We start from the raw sequence: 19,789 nt of genomic DNA, 5'->3' as shown, positions 1-19,789 counted from the left end.
AAACTCTTTTAGAAATAAAGTCAATATTTTTTACAACATTTTATTTGCAACGAGATCACAACGAGATGTAAACAGACGCACGTGTTTTCTCGAGCCGTCAAAGGAGAAGCAGACGACTGTACTACTGAGTGTAAGTTATCACTCTTTTAACAGTTATCAATATGATTATTTAAATGATACTGTTTATGTGTAACGACATATTCCATAGTATTCAAAACATCAATTTCATATCGACATATTTTTACAAATCCTTGCATAGGAAACATACCAGTAAAAATGTCGACCTAATTGTGCATGAGATGTTTTCCACTAATTATAAATCATTTTGCAAACCGTTAATTATATTTTTCATTACTCCTGTGGGATGTGTACTTTGTTTATTTTTGGTATTAAGTAGGGAATACCTGGTATATATATTTTTTTTATTTTTGAACATTATCAATCTGTCAATCCATACGATACCTGATCATATCAGCATTGTATATCACTTGTCCTTAGCCTATTCGCTCTCCCATTGCCCAAGTTTTTAGGTTAAAGGTCAAGGTTATGGCAGATTTAATAATTTCTCTTTCCTTGGTCCCATCTGGCTTACTACCACATTAATAAAGTACTTGTGGGAAAGAGTATGCAATGACCTTCAACTCAATTTCTTATCTAAAGATGTGGATGTAAAAGTGTTGTTTGAACTATTTTTAAGAACTCCCCACTTGCCCATTTTTGACTAATGCTTCACCCAAAGAGTGATGTTTGCATGATGATGTGTGTCAAGCCGCAAAGTTATTTAAAAATTTCAGACTACACATTATCTTTGTTTAGCATTTAAATTACTGTAATTGGGACAAAATATGTAATTGAATTGATATGCGAAAAATGTTAGAATGAGATAGCTTATTCTGTATTACAATGGCTTTGTGGCTAAATACTGGTATATCCATATAGTCTAAATCTTTTGGCCCCCCTGGAGCCAGTTCACTTTTTTACTCACTCTCAGGTATATTAAGGTGGCTCAGTACACCGTGAAATGTTTTCTCAAATCAGCAAAAATTACTCGATTATGATTGATATTATAAAGTATTTAAGTCTTATAGGCCAAAAAATATGCAATTTTGGATGAAAAATTACATTTAAAAAATTTAAATCAGTTCACATGAACAAATTAAAGCTCCACGTGGATTCAAATTCATGATCTGTGGTTCAGAAGCCCAATACTTTAACCACTGAGCTACGACGATATACATATACAACAATATAAACAGTTTAACAAAACATTTAAATAGCCATCTTGTGACATAGTGTCTTAAAAAGTATAAGTGAAAGTGTTGTGAGGTACCTTATTAATAATAAGGAATATAGAGAAAAAAAAGAAGACTAGGATCAAAAGGAAGCTTGACTTTTAGTTTTATGGCCCCTGGGCCAGGAACATCATCAAAACCTATATCGGTTTTCTATCTATTTCACTGCTTTGAAAGCAGTGTAATGGATAGAAAACCTGTGGGTTCTGATGATGGGCAGGGGGTTTCATGTCACCATCTGTCTTTGGCAATAGGCAACATAGCACACAAGGGTCCCTGTTACCTCTTGGCTTATATTATATAAATAGTGCCTGTTTGGGAGGGTAACAGTTAAAATCGACACCCCGTAAAAACCATTGTCAACCTCCGCTTCGCGTCGGTTGACAATGGTTTTCTCGGGGTGTCAATTTCGCGTCGGTTGACAATGGTTTTCTCGGGATGTCAATTTCAACTGTTACTTTCCCAAACAGGCACTATTTATTTTGTTATACTGAATGTCTTAATTTTAAAGAAAACATCACTGCTTTTAGATAGGAATAACGTGAATTCTAAGGCGAACCGTACGTGCATGATTTTCGCGCATGTAACAATTTGTAATGTTACCCATTGCTAAGTGCGTTGCTAACGCTTAGGTAATAGAACAGATTATGAACTGGGTCTAAACCAATCAGATTTCAGTATTTAACATGAAAATATAACAATCTGATTTGAAGCCTTAAAAGCCCAGCTTATGAATTTGAAGCATATGTGTTGTACACAGTAGTGACAGTACATGTATTAATAAAACTTTTATTTTTAGGAAGTAATGGCATCATTTGATAATCAACTTGTCAGGGAAGAAGTTGCTGTTGTATTGGAGGAGCTTTTGCAGCAATGCTGCTCAGACCTAGATGCCAACACACTGACTCGGAATAAATCAAAGTCAAGGGAAATAAATGTTGTTATCAATAGAGGTCCTGAACACATAGATAATCATGAAGATACACTATGTACATCAAATATGCTGACCAGCCAAGTGACAGATGATCAGGATCAGATCATGGAATTAATGCCGATGCAAAATTCATCCTTGAATAGAGAAGATGAAAATGATATACTTCAGTTAATGGCTTCCATGCTAGATAAATGTTGTGAAAATTCTCAGAAAGTAAATGTTGCTGAGGAGAAAGCAAATGAATTCAACAAAGGGTCATTAGAGATATCATACATGGTTGGACTTCCACAGGAGAAAAACACTGTCAATGATATAGATAACCATGGAAAAGGTCTGGATTTTAATGACTGCACACAACTAGGCGAACAAAATGAGGAAGAAAAACTTGAGTTACAAAAGGTTTATCTTGTTCAGGAACTTGTTACTCAAAAGGGACACATTACCAACTTTCAATGTGAATCAAATCAATCACTTATTACAAGGAGTCCAAGCCATACAACTAATCCAAGCCATACAATTAAGACACCTGAAAAGGAAATATTTTTGGAGGATCAAGGATTTAAGAGTAGACCAAGCATAAATGTCAGTGATTCGATGAATATACCTAATGATTTTGGACAGAAACAGGACAAGATTGTTACAGAAAATGAATTCAGTTTTGCTAAAAATGAAAAAGAAGTAGAGAAGAATACTGTTAGAAATGTGTTGCCTCTCAATACATTATGCCTTGAAACTCTTCATAAATCATCTGCAGAAATTCTTGATCACATGCAGCTTAGAAGTCTGAAGATGCTTGCTGTGAAGAGTATCTTGAAGCAAAAGAACTACCAAACTGATCAAACTGATGGATCTGATATTGAGCAAAGTCTTTTTAAGAAAAACCCTTCTATTTGTGCACCCAACCAAAATCAGCTTGCAACAGAAACTAACCCATCTATTTCTGAAGGTGACCAAAATCTTGCAACAAAAAATAAACCATCCATTTCTGAACATGAACTAAATCTTGCAATGGAAACTAAACCATTCATTTCTGAAGGTGACCAAAATCTTGCAATTGAAACTAAACCATTCATTTCTGAAGGTGACCAAAATCTTGCAATTGAAACTAAACCATCCATTTCTGAACATGACCAGGATCTTGCAATGGAAATGCCAATATCAGAAAATTCAGTCTGCAAAGAGAACAATGCAGAAGAAACTCATGAAAGACAAACTAATAGCTTTCTGCTGATATCTACAGAACAGGAACAGAATCTTTGTGATAATAAAATTACATTTGTTCAGTCATTAGGTTTGTCACCATTGAAACATGAAGGGAAAGATCTAGAGGCTGATGTCTCTTATGTTGCTTGCCTTGCAGAAAAACAGCAACATGAAATTTCTAATAGAAATTTAACATCTGAATATAAAAAACCTGGACACCTTACAAACAAAAAAAACTCTGGTTCTTGCTTTGAAAATGAAGTTTTTGAAAAAATTAAGATTGATGATGAATTTAACTTGATTGTTGAGCAGACAATCCCATGCAAGCGTATGAAACTGGAAAATGACTTATCGGGTCTGCATCAATTATCAGATGATGAAAATCAGAGAGAAATATGTCAAATGGTTGGAGACAAGTATTCTGCAATTACCGGTAATGTCCCTATTGTTTCAATTCCAAATACTAGCACTGGTACTGATGTGAACAAGGAAGATACTGTAACAATAGATGAAGATGGTAACAAAGACATTGACGGAGTTGAATATGTTGAACCTCAGATCATTTTAAAGGAGGAGTTATCAAATAATTATGAGGGAGACTTACATGATACCAATGGAAAGAAGACAAAAGATTCATTCGATCATGTTGTAGATGAAATAGTTGTCATCAGCAAGAGAAGAGACTTTGTTGTAGCAGAAGAGCAACATGTACAGTCCTCTGAACAGTTGGTTCCTTCAGCAGTAAACAATGAACAACTGCACATAGATGATGCAGAATCACTGTATGAAGGTATGCAGCTTTTGTACCTTAATATAGGCCCTTGTGATGGAGCAAGTGATAAAAATTTGTACATATATATTTGCTTTAACTAAACAAGAAACAATTATTGGACGCTGTAGAAGTAAATTGCATTATCCAGATATCTTCCTCCTAAATCTTGGATCTTTTTTTTAGCTCAATTTCTGCTCGTAATGTGTTGTATGAAAGATGAAGATAATTGTTTTGTTCATGTACATACACTTTTCCACCATGATTTGTACCTGAAATTTGATACTTCATGATGTTATGTTTAAATTTTGTATATAATCTTTCAAAACTATCAAATTTTTATTTGGTAAATAAAACATATTAGAAAGGGATAAAAAGATAAACATAATGGTTGTTATTCAGTTGAGTATGGACCTCTTCTTTATTTTTGTAGAAGATAACGCAAAATTCCAAGCAAGTTCTCATATAAAAGAGACCATTTTGGATGATCAGAAAGACACAACAGATGGTAAGAATTAGGTTATCTTCTATGCTCTAACTTGATTTCTTTTAATTTGCATCATTCATTAAATTGTTCCCAGTTCTTGTGTTTGAAAGATTACGGAATGTCTTTTATTATCTGACATGAAAAAAAATATTTCAAAAAAATATATTATTTTCAGATTCTGTTCATGGTGTACCAGTATATGAAAGTACAAAGTGTTTTAAGTGGAAATACACTCCTTCTTATGAAACAGACGCAGTTGTTCCAAATTCTGAGAGAGATGGTACATTGATTTAAATTAAGTTGACCCATGGGGATGCATAAAAACTTTTGAATTATACCAGCTGGTAACTTGAATTCAGGAACACACAAACAAGACAATTTTAATAACCTAAATGACTTTAGTATTTCTTAAGATAATACAAGTATTCTAATCCTGATTGAATCTTATTTTATATGCTTGTTAATGTAACCCAGTATCATTATTAATTATTCTACTGACCAATCTTACTTGTTTAGGATGTCTTGAGTTGAATGCATCATATTGATTCTGTTCATTTTATATACTTCCAGATAATGATTCTTCGTGTAAGATGTTGCTGATATCTACATGCAAGAAGCCCATCAGACTTGGGCTGTCCAAAAAGCAGAGCAGACTTGTCTCCCTTCACCCATACATTAAAAAGCAATGATCTGGCCAATCATTATAGAGCTGTAACATGCAGGGATGTCGCTTTCAAAGTGTTTATATTTGGCTTATAAAATTTTTTAAGATGTTTTCATTTACAATTTACTCAGATAGATGTTACAATTCAACATTTTGTTATTAATTGTTATACCCTGTGCTGGTCTACAAAAGATGTGATATAGATAAACTGTGATACATTTCTTTTGTTGTGAAAGATGAAAATTTAAAATATTGTTTACACTGGAACAAAGAAATTAATTAATGGCATAACTACTTTGTTTCTACATGTATGTGATAGCGAATTGCACACTGTTATGTCAATGTAAGTTAATTTTTTAATTGTTGTTACAGTTATATGAACATGTATGATTTACTGCCAGTTTTTGTTTGGCTTTTTAGCTATATATAACCTGAACTAAAAAAGGTTCAAATGAGATTTCCTGATCACATGTTGTCTGCCATCTATCTCACTCTGTCTGTGTGTAACATTTTACAATTTTGACTTCTAGAACTACTGGACATTGCCAAATGTTAACCAAATTTGTTAACCAAACTTAATACAAAGCATCCTTTTGGGTTGGGAATTTTAAATAACTTATAACTAGTATTTTCTGTGGCTCAAAATTTTTGCCATTTAGATTCTAACAGGTATCAAATTATATTTTGCGTTGCCAATTTTTGCGATTACATTAGACCGCAAAAAGAAATAAATTTCAACATAACCGTATTTATTATACAATGTGTATGATTTTGACTTCATCTTTCGTGTGGTTTTTTTTAACACTGTTTGGGGGAGTACCACCGATTCTGTGAGTAATGAGAGTGCTAATTTCCCATTACTTAATCAGCCACCTGTTGTCTCTAGCTGCAGTAATTGTCGAGTGGTCAGTGTTTATTTTTACAATTTCTGTTAAAGCTCACATTTGTTTCATGTTAGATATCAGAATTTTGTAACTTAAAAATGTGCGTGAATACTTACAAATGATGATTACTGTGGAATCATTTAAATTCGTTGGGGTCAGTTTTCTTGGATTGTTGGATTTTTGCTTATTCGTGGTGATGTCATTTCGTGGATTTGTCGGTTTTTAGTATCGGCAAGATAAACTCTTTCAAAATTTGTTTTCGTTGAGGATGTAAATTTGTGGGGGAGGGCTTCCCATGAATACCACGAAAATTGAGCCACCAAAAAATTTTAATGATTCCACAGTACCGGTATATATATAAAATCTGTTTTAAATTTCATGTAACCAATAGTCAAATTACGCGTTTGTGTGTTTGACTGACTTTAACCCTTGATATTATATAATTTGACTGATCGTTATTGAAGATTATTTTTACTTATCCAACACTTTACATCTAAGACTGTTGTTGTATAAAATAGGATTTGCAAATGAATTTCATACAAGCTCTTAGAATACATTATTTGCAAATGCAGATCGATACATGTAACCTAAAAAAATAAATCGCATCTGATAATTTTGTTATTTTTGAGTGTGTATTTTGGTGATATATATACTTAGTCTAGAATATAAGTTTCTGGCACCATATTTTGCAAGTGTGAATTTTACGACTTGTTCCACCCAAATGATAATAAACTGATTAATCAGGGTTAATTATCTTATCCTGAGTACTGAGCAACATACTGACCACATTTGAGAATACAACAGGTAGATACAGTATTCATTAAAATTAGTGAATGATTTAAGAATATTTTTCAATTTAATTTCTGCGAATTTTTCATACCCACAAAATACCGCAGAAAATAACAACTGCAGAAAATACCCATTATATGGTAGTTTAAATAATTTTGTGTACAACCTCATAACCCTTATTCAAAAGAAGATCGCAGTATTCTTTTTATTTTTTATCTTTATTCATTTTCCAATTTTGTTATCTTTGATACAATGAGACCAAAGATAAGATTTGTTTGTTGATGCAATAATAACTTGGATGTGATGTACTAAAAGTAGGTTTCAATTACCTTTTTTTAATATTTTGTTTTTATGTATTGTCAATTCTTTTAATACATGTATACAAGAATTATTGCAAGTTTTATAACATTTAAGAAAAGTTTCAGATTTGGAAAAATGTTAAAAGCAATACAAATCTTTTTCAGGTGAGCATTGTGGCCCATGGGCCTCTTGTTTGAGAAACTCGGAGATTTTGTAGTGAATTGTTTAGTACACTTATAAAAGAGGTTATATAGATAAAAACATATAAACAGAATGCTTAAAGCTATACACGCTATAATTTGCGTCAATTTTGAATGACAGTGAAAACGCATGTCTTTGTCAACTTATAAAAGTTATCCTTAATCTGTAAATTACAAGGGTGAATTCCATCTCGTTACAAAGATATATATTTTTAATTGTTTATTTTCCAGCTAGGAAAATATACCTTTTCATGAATATTGATGAAGGAAGAGCAAACCGACCTCATTGCGCATGTCCGCGGAGAACTAGGTGGTCGTTATTGTTTGCCTAATTAAATATCCAACTTGATTTTTAATATGCTTAACAGTTGTTAATTTGAAATACATACATGTATAATGAGTAAAATACGCTTGCCATTCACGATACCCTTACTTCTGCATTAACACTTATAGGATCTATAAATAGCACATAGGGGAAAAACACAGGTCTACGTCATTTCTTTAAAGGAAGTATTCATATCTACTCACAGGCTTGTATTTTTTTTCTTTTGTTTGTACTCGTATATCGGACAAATTTATGCTTTACTGAAAATATCCCTTCCTTTGTGAAACTATCACAATTATGAAGATGTTGACCCTTCACCAGTTTTGGTATGATAGGCTAAATTTAGCTGTCGATATCACGTGATAGATTGATATTCACGAGGAGGCATTACTTTCCTGGCAGGAAAATAAATATTTTTTATTGTTTAATATTTGATATATTTGTTACGTGATCGAATTGAGCATTATAATTAACAGAATAAAGGTAACTTTTATTAGTAATCAAACACATACATTTTCCCCTTTATTCAAAATTGACGCAAATTATAGCGTGTATAGCTTTAAAATTAATATGTTTTTCATACATAATCAAGTTGTGTTGATTCGATCTAAATAAAGAATGTACTAACTGAAATGTTTTGATTGGTATTATTATTTTACTTTCAATTAGTCCACAATTTCATAAAGCAACGACAATATATCTCTATTATATAACAATACCTGATACAGTATACCAACAATAAAGGCCTTTGATACAAAGACAACAAATTTCCACCTACTAAATTCAGATGCCAAAAGCTCCAAAATAAAACAATTAGCTGGAAATGTTCCCTGTAAAATATAAAAGGCACTACAATGCAGATCTCTATCACAGTGTCTATTAAGAAAGTTCCACAGATATATTAAATAGAGCTAAGTTTTGAAGATTTACTGGTACATGGATATATATACAGAATTAATTAAGACCCTGGTCTACATTTCTTTTCAGTGTCAGTTATGTTACTACCACACAAGTTGCAGGATAGAAAATTCCCTGGGTAATGTGTGGGTATATAAACATGCAAAACAATGCTTTGACTTACAAGTACATATAAATGGTAAATGAAAAAAAAACCTCTAGACTTTTAATACAACTCAAAGGAAATGCATATTTTTGGTCTATTTTCAAACTTTAAGCTGTGAAGAGTTCAAAGACAGGGCATTCAGTACAGTTCAGTTCAGTGCAGATATTTCACATGTTAAAATTGTCTAAATGCATATATATCACAATAAGAGACACCTTTTAAAAAAATGCTCTTTTTTAAACACCATTCTCCAAAGTGTACATATTTCTTCAAAATGGTACTGAGTACTCAAATTATTGATTCTTGTACAATACAGATTCTCACAGCAAAACTTGGTCAATTGCAGTTAAAAGCTGGTAAAATTAACTTTTGCTATATGCACTTGCATTCCATAAAAGCAATTTTCCAAATTAAGTGGTTTTAAATAAAAGAATTATGAGGCAAGCTTTCCTTCGCTGTAAATATCCTCGGCAATGGAATCTGCATTGGATAAACTATTTTACTGCTATCATATTAACACAGTCAAAATATCTAACTACATGTATAAACCATTATGAATCATTTCCATTATCCTCAAATTCCAACAAAGCACTTCACATAGTGTGTTTGAATTATTCAGCACTTAAGCACAGATAAAAGCAAAAAAAAAATAGTCAAATAATTGAAATACCGGTAATCATTAATGCATTTAACATATACATCAGTTTCTTAGCACATATGGTTTGTAGAGGTACCAGAATAATACTAGTAAGAATTTGTATCATATATGGTAAATCTCCAGTTTAAATGGTAAATATAACCATGTTATGGATTAAACAGAAAGAACTGAACACTAATTTTGTTGCTTTGGTTGAGATTCTCCAAGATCAGGATTCAAATTCTAATCTTCATTCGTCAATAGTAATAATTTTTGCACCATTATTGCATGACTTCAATCCAAAAGTTATCTGCAAATTAGTAAAAAAAATGGATTAAAAGACAGTAAAGAAGCATCTTAATCTACAAGTATTGTTACCTCAAACATCACTTGTAAAACCAGTAGTTAAAGTATATCATTTATAATTTTATCATAACTTATGCTAAGTTTTACTTGTTCGCTAAGATCAAGGTTTAGTGTTAGTTCAATGTTACTTCTTTTGAACTTCCAATAATATGTTGGTCACCCTTTAAGTTTGACCTGCCTAGAGTCATATTTTACCCACTGAATGTATAGATATGACACTATTGTATTATTGATATTATAAATGCATATGGGCTAAAGTGGTCTAACCCTCAGACAATCTACAGTAAGTTTTTTAGCAATGTTCAATTGCTTTATCTCTAGTAAATATTTTTAACATAAATGACATATTACACATCGACTTACATAATTTTCTGGAAAAAATTTCATGTAACAAGATATATTTGCTCTAAATTTTGAAACATACTTGTCTAAATAAAGTTTGTTGGATTATGTATCAACTTAGTAATTGATTTTTATTCTCTCAGAATCAATCTCATAAATAATGGTAGCTTTATAAAATACCCAGATTAATGAACAACTAAATGCTCCATAAATCAAAAAGTTTAGGTTCACAAGATTACATTATGAATTTAATTAGTAAAAACCTAAACACTCATTAGGTAGCTGTGCACTAACAGAAATCACCTGTCAATTCAATCACAGATGTGCAGAAATTACAACTCACCAGAGTACGAGACCTTTGTTAGGATGAAGACTGCTGACTGGGTTTCTGTGCCTTGTTCACATTACACAACCATTTTATGATCCTAGCATTTGTTTCTACTATAGAAGTTTGTTTGCTGTTACGCTCGGCTATTTTTTTATCTGTTTCTGACATTTCACCGCCCTGTGAAGCATCACTGCAGGAGCTCCTATCATTTGGAGCAGACGCAATGGAACTCATGCTCTGTAACTCATGAGCCTGAGTTCTGTGGTGAAGTCTAAGCATCGGGTCCAACACTGTTCGGTCAATGCCCATTTGATCAAAAAATCTCTCCAAATCTGTGCTTGTCCTTGACCTCCTTGAGCTGAGGTCAGACATATCTGAACTTGTCCTTGAGTGTCGACAGCTAAGGTCAGACTGAGATCTGTGGAGGGTCTTTTTTCTTCTCACTATACCATGTTCATTTTCTGACCCTTTTTTTGTAGGATTAGAGCATCGTTTTTCAACAAGCACTGTCACTGATGTACTAAGAGACTGATATGAAGTAGGAACTAAGAAATCTTTAGATCTCACAGGTGGCTTTGGTCTCTCCGGAATTTTGGGCTTTTCTGGAAGTTTAGGTCTCTCTGGAATTTTAGGCTTTTCTGGAAGTTTTGGTTTTTCTTTGACAGCGGAATCCATATTCACTCCATGGTCCTTATGTTTGATATCGGAACTATTTGACAAAGATGCACAAACTTTTATTTTTTGATTTTCACTCAGCACTGGGGACACAATATAATCGGGTTCTTTGGGTCCAATTCTCCCAGCTTCAGGACTGCTTTGTCCAAGTCTACCACCATCCCCACTCACCAGCCGAACACGTTTGGAAGACCCAGAATGCACCGAGCTATTTGAATTTTTCTTCTGAACACATTTACCATCAGTTCTCTCAACAGATATATGTGGTGCTGAAGTATCACCTATATGATCCAAAGAATCCCTTCCTGTTCCATACTCTGACACAGGGCGAACAGGACAATTGCTTGGGATATTGCTATTTGACCTTAAACAGAGACAATATTGATTATAGCCTTTTATGTACATTTGTTCTCAGAAAACTCATGTCAATTATCAATCAAGCTGATGATTTTCAAATATTACTGTGATTAAGTCATTGTACCAGAAAGGGCTGCAGCTGAATTTCTTGGATGGAGAATATTGATTTATATTGATTAAATACATTTTTTGGAGTACATTCAATCATCCTCTTATACCTGCTCATCAGTTTCTACTGAAGCATAAAATGAAGCTTGCGAGTTGGATTATAAATAAGTTTTTTATTGGGGCAAATAAGTTTAATATTCCATAAGTCATTAAGAGATTTGTGTTCCTTAAAATTTATAACATCCTTCATATCAAAACTACCAGCAATGAAAAAGAATAACCACTTACTTTTCCGATTTTTCACTTCACTAAATACAAAATTATCTCAAAATTTTAGAGCTATTAATTAAGTATCTAAAAACAAAGATAACTAGTTGAGAGAATACTGCATCAGAAATAATGAAGTCAAACTCCCTAAAAATCAATTCTACTGCGACACCGATCTGCTGCACTGAAATTTACATGCTGTACTTACTGATTCCCAATATGCAGAACCTCAGGGTGCTTTAGCTCCTGCTTGTGATTTAATACGCTGACACTCTTCACATACTCCGACTTGGATGCCTCTAAAAGTTCCACCGCACTCTTGCGTCTACGAGCTGTAATTGCATGAAGAAATTTGTCAGATGTTTCATGTTATGCACTCTCCTTCAAAACTGCAGATCAACTTGAAGGACAAGCAGCCTTCACTTTTCTTTAGCTTGTGGTTTGGGATCTCTCAATGAGTGGCCTCCCTTGCCTCAACTGATTGTTTTAGCAGCAAGCATATTACCTGTTTTGATTGCCACAATCTATCACTTCAGACCTGATCCTATCTTAAGAGATACACAGCTTCATCTGGATAGCATATCAGAATCTCTTCATGTTTAGTCTTGTGAGAATTTTTTATTGATAAATCAGACAAAAGTAAAGGAGACTGCTGCTCTAAGTGGACTCCAAATTATGAAATATATACAAAGTGCATACTGAATACTTTGAAAAAAAATATTCAAAAGCTTCCCACTTAAAAACATTAATGTAAATGTTTATTCTTTTTTGGGAAAGCATGATAGAATAATTTTTATATCGAATACAAATAAATCTTTTAAAATAAAATCAGAATTACTAGTAATTTGTAGTATTTTATACCTGTATTTCATTTTAAATGTATATAGTTTCATAAAATTGAAATTTCAAATCCAGAAATCAATGGACAATAATCCTCTTTTTGGACTACCTGTACATTTTGTACTCACCAAATATCCCTGTGTTGGCATTGTTCCGCCTGAGAAATTCTGCTCCTTTGCTGGCCAGTCGGTCAGGAGTCTGAGTAATTGAGGTCAACTGAAGGCTCATGTCTGAAACTCTCACAGTCTCCTATTTGCTTCCAAATCTTCATTTGCCAATGCTACAGCCCATTAGCTATAACATAGAAAATGCCACTTGAAAAAATGTTGCAGTACCAGAATAAATTAACAAATTAATTATGATTTGCCCTAGATATAATGCATGCATTAACACAGGTGCTTTCATTTCATTTGTTTATGGCACAATGCATACAGTGGATATACAAATGGCATTATGTTATTGTTGATGTGCAAAATTCTTAAATATCATTACAGTAAAACACGGTTATAGCGAACACGCTTATAATGAATTGACGCTTACAGCTAAGTGATTTTCATTCCCCGTGACTGTATTACATGTTGTAAACTTGACGAATATAACGAATTACGCTTATAACGAAGCAAATTCGCCCGTCCCTGGCACTTCGTTATAACCGTGTTTTACTGCACATGTAGAGCAACTTTTTTTTCCATTTTATTAGAACTGTAGTGTAGTTTATCTTCTATTAATTAGTGTATTGTGCAGAAAAAAAATCATGTTTGTTATTGTTTCCCAGTCCCTGTGTACCTATCTGTTGTTTACATGCCCTAACAAATTTTTCAGAGGATTTAACAACAGTGTACATGTAACTAAAGCTCAAATACACGCCTGGTTAGAGCAAATACAGAAATTTAAAGACCTCATTCTCTTTTTAAAAACTTCTGAAAATGAACTCAATTATACAACCAAACAGATTGACAATGAAATAGCATTCAATGAATAGACAAAAACTGACTTGCTTTTCCAAATCATTAAATGCTTCTACCTTGAGTTTCCATTGTTCCTACAGATGCACAGTTTTGGTTGTCTAACAATAAAATGGTTGTCAGTGAATGGGCGAAACATTTTTTTTTTGGAAGCATTGTGTGTAAAAATAACAACTACCAACCACAGGAAAAGTTTTATGCTTTACATCATCATTCAAATTGCAAAATATGTCGTATGACACTTAGTCAACAAGTGTTAAAAATCAATGTGAGATTTATAAAAAGTGTTATTCAGCTAGGTTGTTTATCTTATATATCAATGATAAAAATTACATTTTTTTTAATAAATACTAAGAGAAACTAATTCACAAAGTACCTTATATATCTTCCGCATTGTACCTGCCTCACCATACTGTATTAGTGACTCATTGACATATTTAGTCTGACTAAGGTAGAATAATCAATAGTCAATACTCTATGTCCCCCACATTGTGCAGTAAAAAGACAAATCAATAAAGGACTTGTTATCAATGAACTTTATGACACTTAACAAGCAATTAAAGCTTGGTCAAAATGGCCAGTCTTGCCCATGTAACAATGAAGTTGATCCCTTAGGTATACTTGTAATAGAAATATAAGTGATCAAAACAAGACAATCTTAAAAAGATCTTTACAAACTAAGTATAATTATCATGCCAGCACCTTGACCCCAAATATCCAGACATGGGGAAGACTTTTAATGAACAGATTTTATGAATAATTAAGTAGCTAAGCTCTTGAGATTACAGGCCATTAAATCTAAAGTCACTAATCTTATATAAGTATGCATGACTTTCTGCCTTGGAATGATAAAGGTGTATACACATGTCGTTAATTTACCTTAGTTTACAGCAACATTACATTAAAGCCAGTAATTTGTTTAACACCACTCCTTCAGAAAATCGTCAAAAAAACCCCAGACATCTGAAGCACACCTGAGAACATGATGAGCCCAAGATGAAAGGCACATACGTAGAAGCCGACATTAATGCTTTATCTAATTAAAGAAAATAAGATGTCCATGGGGATAAACAATTATTAGCGAAACACACTTCTATCCTGGTTTATGGTCAATGAATCATGTTAACGAGATAGTGATCACCAAGATCAAGTCGACCATATCATTAGTAAAGGTAAAAATGTCCGATAACTGTGTCATCAATCACTGGGTCTTATCCTAATGCCTGGCCCCTCCAAAACTCATTCTTTGTAACAAGGATGTATTTCATAAAATAGGTATAATGTTTGCTGCGTAAAAGTCACACATCTATGAAACTCAGTAACTCTTATGTTTCAAATTTCTTTACAAAGTAGTCATGTATCTATCATTGATAAGGATTACTGTTAAACATTAACACACGCTGACACAGAGAGCACATTAGCCTGCAATAATACTTATTCTCAGTGTACTTTTTAAAGTGTTCCCCACTTTCAAAATATTTTAAACACCTTACCTCTTTGTCACTAATCATGAGTCCATGATATTAGCTGCGTGATAGAGACAGGTGAAATACAACAGGAAATGCCAACGTCATTTACCAGGAGATAAAACTGAAACAACTTGAGAGAGTTGATATCCTCAGTCTATGAACCAATGACTGTGACCTGTGCCAACAACAGACTGGGTATACCTGATACCTTTGTTGTGGGTAGGAACCAATCGAGCATTAAATACCTCTATGGCTCTCTATACATTATATTGACCGATACAGAACATATTACATGGAAATACCTAGTTAAGCTTTAGTTTAATAAAGTTCAAAGAATCATCTGACAATACAGGGTCAAAGACAACATCTTTTTTTTTATAACTAAAGGTTTATTTGACCCCAGGTAGACACTGTGTCATATGACATAACTGTTCTGTCTCCATTATTACAAAGAAATAAAGAAAAGCCAAACATTTGGTTACTGGTTACGTGCCATTTTATCTTCACACAATCACATAACTTGTTGCATTAAACAAAACAGCTGACAATTGTTCCCCGCTTATTTAAAGTTTCCTTGGGAAATGTTAAGCTTCCTCATACAACAACTTTAAATGTAAACATTAACTATATATACCTTGCATGTCCATTCTTCCTTGGGAATACACTTGCACAAAAGAGCATTTTTAAGCTTATGTACCTGGGCTTTATAGCATGATTTTTTTCCCAGCTTGTTTGAGGGGAGAGATTTATCATCGACCTTGAGAAGATGTAGGACATTTAAAAGTTACAGCTATAGATGTGATCTTGAATGACCTTGTAATGAAGAGTATATGTTTCTTATTTTCATGAAATGGGTCTACATCTCTTATTACAAGTAGCAAACCTGTCTGAAAAAGTGTTGTGAAACCATTGCTTGGGAGTTTCAAAATAGGCAATCGATGAATTGCAAAATGCATCAATTTCTGGCTTCATGTTAAAATTTGGCATACATTTACTCATTCTCAAATTCTTCTATTATATGATCCATTGAATACATGTACATATACATGCAGTATAATACTAATAAAAATAGTTTGGAAAAAACAGACCAAGGATTTTATTTTTCTGATATCAGTGATCACTGATGTATAATATATTTATACCATTTATTTTGCTGTATAATGATAACCATAAGGATCTTTTCATTCATCTGTTATATTTATAAATAAGAATAATATTGACAATGAACAGTTAAAACAAAGTGAAATATATGTGCATGCAGGAAACTCCCTGTAAAAAATATCAAAATTGAGATATATTTTACATCTGGTGCTGACAATATGCTTTATATAACCATGAGGAATTACAAAAGTGATTTTATCACTAATCCAACAACCATATCAGTTTTGCCTGCAAACATGGAGATCTAAACAGAAGTATTGACTACTCTCGTTTCCATGCAGACAATCTCTGCTTGAGGCAGATAATTTTGTTACTTAGGAAATGTAAAATACTGGTCAAACATGAGGACTAGGAGACTAGGAGAGGTACATGTATGGCACACCCTCATCCAGTGAAGTACTTCCTTTTGAAAAATGTGATTTCATTTTCTAGACTATTTAATAATTTATCTGCTTTTCTTTCAGTATACATGTATAAAGGACTTCTTAATCCATCTTAAGAGTGGGGTCTAAAGATTCCAATGTCAATTTTTGTACTTTTCATCTTATTTACTTAGCATTGAAATTGGGGGGGGGGGGGGGGGGGGGGGGGGGGGGACTAAGCACGTAACATATTATCATGTCAAGAGATGGATTTCTAACTGTTTCTCAGACAATCTTAACTATCAGGTCCATAGTATAATTAACATCATTTTAATGATTGAACAAAAATCTAAATTCTAATTAGGTTTAACTTATTCTCTTTTGAGAAGTGACTAGGCAAAGGCATCAACCACTTCAAGTGGATGAATAAGGCTATACCTGTCCACTTCTCAAAAGAGAACAGATTTAAGAAAGGATAATCTAATCTTGCTAGGCTTTGCTCTGGTGACATGAGTCTGGTCATATTAAGCTAAACTGGGTCCGTAAGACATCTGTCATTTTACATAATAGTAAAACATTCTATCGGACACATACATGTACAGAATAAGCTCTCTGGGACTATATTTTGGCTGGTTTGTCAAGGAACATATAAACATATCCCTGCATGGTCTGTCAGCCCAATTAAACTTTCAAAGAGAAAAGAGAGATGAAGTCTTCTGTTTGCACTTTATTTATATAGCAAGAAAGTGGGAATTTTCCAGAGACACATCTAACGTCCCTGAATTTTTTAAAGATCTGCTAATCATTTTCCTAAATTTCAAAATTCTTAAATCTTTAACATATTAATCAAAATTTCATGTCCACCATCTTATAAAAAATTATCTAACAATCAACCTCAGACTAACTATTAACCATTATTTTCTTTTTTCCATAGTGAATGTAAGCATTAAACTTTAACGTTATATACTCACTGGACTCAACCGAAACGATTGCTCTGAACTACATTTAAAAGGGGCCTGAGGAAATTCAGAATAAATCACTACGTGTATGCCAAATGCACCAAAACTATGATGGAAATGTGTTCATTTGGTTTTATAAGGACAAAACAGCAATTGGACAAAATCGAAATAAACAGTAACATTACCTCTCACGGGAAAATCCAACACTTTTGACCAGCGCGGTAAACACGCACCTGTTATTTTCAATTTCATTGTTTACATGGTGGAGTTAAATACAAGTTATGTCCCTTTGTGCAGATCTCTAGAAAAGTGCGAGTCCAGGGACGGATCTAGGTATTTCTTCTCTTGAAATGAGTCCAAAATGGACTTCACTTATTCAGTCTTATTTTGTGATATGTCTATAATCATAATTGAACTTTATACAAAATTGTCAAAAATTGAGATCCATGCAAAACCTTTAAGGCCTACTGTACACAAGAGCATACGTACATAATATACGTACCCTGTATAATATATGGGCATAGTATGGCCCCAAAAATGAACATCAATTTAATCTTTCTTTGTGCGGATATACATAGGTTTGTTTGGGTTTTTTTTTTTCATTTTGATCCAAATGCCAAATTTTTTTAAATATGACATCAAAACGTTAGACTTTTCCCGCCATTTTCGCATTTTGGGCATAAATTATAAATGACTTGTTTTTAATATTTTTTTTAATACAAAAACATTGAGCGATTTCTTGAACAAACAAAATATTTTCTGTAAACATAATAAGAAAAATGTTAGTTTTTTACTTAGATTCTGACGTCATATACTGCTATAGTGATTGCAATTTTTAAATAAAATAAATAAATGAAAAATATAATAGACACCGATTGCGTAGTCCAGAAAAATCTGTTTGACTTCAAAGAGCCATCATGATGGCTGAGTGGCATACAATGAAACATAGAGCCTTACGTCACATTGCCGTTTGACACAACTATCCAAAGTCCAAGCTCTTGTTCAAATGGTTCTGTATTAAATCGGTATTAAATTATTATAACACTTATTTCAAAATATACTAGTAACGTAACAATGTTTAAATGTTCATGAAACACATTCCAAAAATTGCGAATTGTGGAGGCCAAAGACTTATATCATAACTATATATAATCTATCATTTTCTTGCTGATACTGCCAACATGCATTGTTTTGTGTGTGTGTGTGTGTGTGTGGGTGGGTGTGGGTGTGTGTGTGTTAAGCAAGCTCTTTAAAAGCTCCATCCACTACCACTCAGTTGTATTCCCATCGTACCCTTTATGAGTGACATTGTTAGGCAAGTTCCCCTTCGACATTACCCCCCCCCCCCCCCCCCCCCCTACACACACACACGTACTTAATTATTTCATTTATACATGGACCTCAACCCATTATTTTTATATATTCAATTCATTTATTGACAATTACCTGTCGGCATACAGTCATGAATATGAGTTACATAAAACAAAAACATTAAACATAGCATGCAAAAGTTAAACATTAACTAATAAATCTACACTACAAATCTAAAATGGACAAAACAGTGGGTGAACAAAACTAGGTTTGTGCGAAGACTATTATATTGGTATTCATAAAATTGTACAAGTGTTCATTGTTGACTTTCCTTTCTAGCGTTGAAACAGGTTTTTTTTAGAAAACAACATATCCTTCTAGCAGCTGTAATGTTTTTAGGATTGACAAGTTCCTTAATGGGATTGACATTTGTGTCTTCACGTTAAAAATATTATTATAATTCAATCTACATTGGTCATATTTTGAACAATACAATACAAAGTGTTTCTCATCTTCAATAAACAATTTCAAAAATTACACAGACGTTTTTCTCTTGGAATAGGAGGTTTAGAATATCTACCAGTTTCGATAAATAATGAATGAGCACTGATTCTTAGTTTTGTTAGAACAGATCTGTCACATTTTTTTAAAGGTAGTTTTAAGTATTGTTGTAGTTCATATTCATTTTGGTTTACAATTTTGCTTTAAAAAGACAATTTTCCAGAGCCAGCT

The 19,789-nt window shown here is 33.0% G+C and overlaps 2 protein-coding genes across 7 annotated transcripts; one reads left to right on the top strand and one right to left on the bottom strand.

Annotated features, from left to right (window-relative positions):
- The first annotated feature begins 40 nt into the window (after positions 1 to 40).
- Positions 41 to 6,849, top strand: LOC128164490 (uncharacterized). The gene is made up of 5 exons (XM_052828337.1): positions 41 to 130; positions 2,092 to 4,219; positions 4,632 to 4,706; positions 4,861 to 4,965; positions 5,256 to 6,849. Exons 2-5 carry the CDS (start codon positions 2,098 to 2,100, stop codon positions 5,372 to 5,374), a joined length of 2,421 nt encoding a protein of 806 aa, XP_052684297.1. The 5' UTR covers positions 41 to 130; positions 2,092 to 2,097; the 3' UTR covers positions 5,375 to 6,849.
- A 375-nt stretch (positions 6,850 to 7,224) lies between these two features.
- On the bottom strand, positions 7,225 to 18,043 carry LOC128164491 (protein FAM110B-like). 6 transcript variants are annotated; one of them, XM_052828341.1, is made up of 6 exons: positions 14,172 to 14,635; positions 13,855 to 13,896; positions 12,959 to 13,124; positions 12,199 to 12,322; positions 10,599 to 11,622; positions 7,225 to 9,857 (listed from the first exon to the last, which is right to left on the bottom strand). In XM_052828341.1, the coding sequence occupies exons 3-5, from the start codon at positions 13,056 to 13,058 to the stop codon at positions 10,617 to 10,619; spliced, it is 1,230 nt and encodes a 409-aa protein (XP_052684301.1). In that variant the 5' UTR covers positions 13,059 to 13,124; positions 13,855 to 13,896; positions 14,172 to 14,635; the 3' UTR covers positions 7,225 to 9,857; positions 10,599 to 10,616. The 6 variants fall into 6 exon arrangements, with proteins under 6 accessions (XP_052684301.1, XP_052684299.1, XP_052684302.1 ...); XM_052828339.1 differs by lacking the exons at positions 13,855 to 13,896; positions 14,172 to 14,635 and adding an exon at positions 17,932 to 18,043; XM_052828342.1 differs by lacking the exons at positions 13,855 to 13,896; positions 14,172 to 14,635 and adding an exon at positions 15,899 to 16,110.
- Positions 18,044 to 19,789: the final 1,746 nt, after the last annotated feature.

Source organism: Crassostrea angulata, chromosome 10 (assembly GCF_025612915.1).
Source record: "Crassostrea angulata isolate pt1a10 chromosome 10, ASM2561291v2, whole genome shotgun sequence".
Classification (NCBI taxonomy): Eukaryota; Metazoa; Mollusca; class Bivalvia; order Ostreida; family Ostreidae; genus Magallana; species Magallana angulata.
The sequence above is the reverse complement of the archived record's forward strand: the minus strand, read 5'-3'. Positions and strand labels throughout refer to the sequence as shown.

Coding starts and splice junctions, on each gene's coding strand:
- LOC128164491 (XM_052828339.1), bottom strand. CDS start 13,058: ATGAGCCTTCAGTTGACCTCAATTACTCAGACTCCTGACCGACTGGCC. Junction 12,323..12,958: donor TGCCAACACAGGGATATTTG/GTGAGTACAAAA, acceptor ATGCAATTACAG/CTCGTAGACGCAAGAGTGCG. Junction 11,623..12,198: donor GTTCTGCATATTGGGAATCA/GTAAGTACAGCA, acceptor TCTCTGTTTAAG/GTCAAATAGCAATATCCCAA.
- LOC128164490 (XM_052828337.1), top strand. CDS start 2,098: ATGGCATCATTTGATAATCAACTTGTCAGGGAAGAAGTTGCTGTTGTA. Junction 4,220..4,631: donor TGCAGAATCACTGTATGAAG/GTATGCAGCTTT, acceptor TTATTTTTGTAG/AAGATAACGCAAAATTCCAA. Junction 4,966..5,255: donor TCCAAATTCTGAGAGAGATG/GTACATTGATTT, acceptor ATATACTTCCAG/ATAATGATTCTTCGTGTAAG.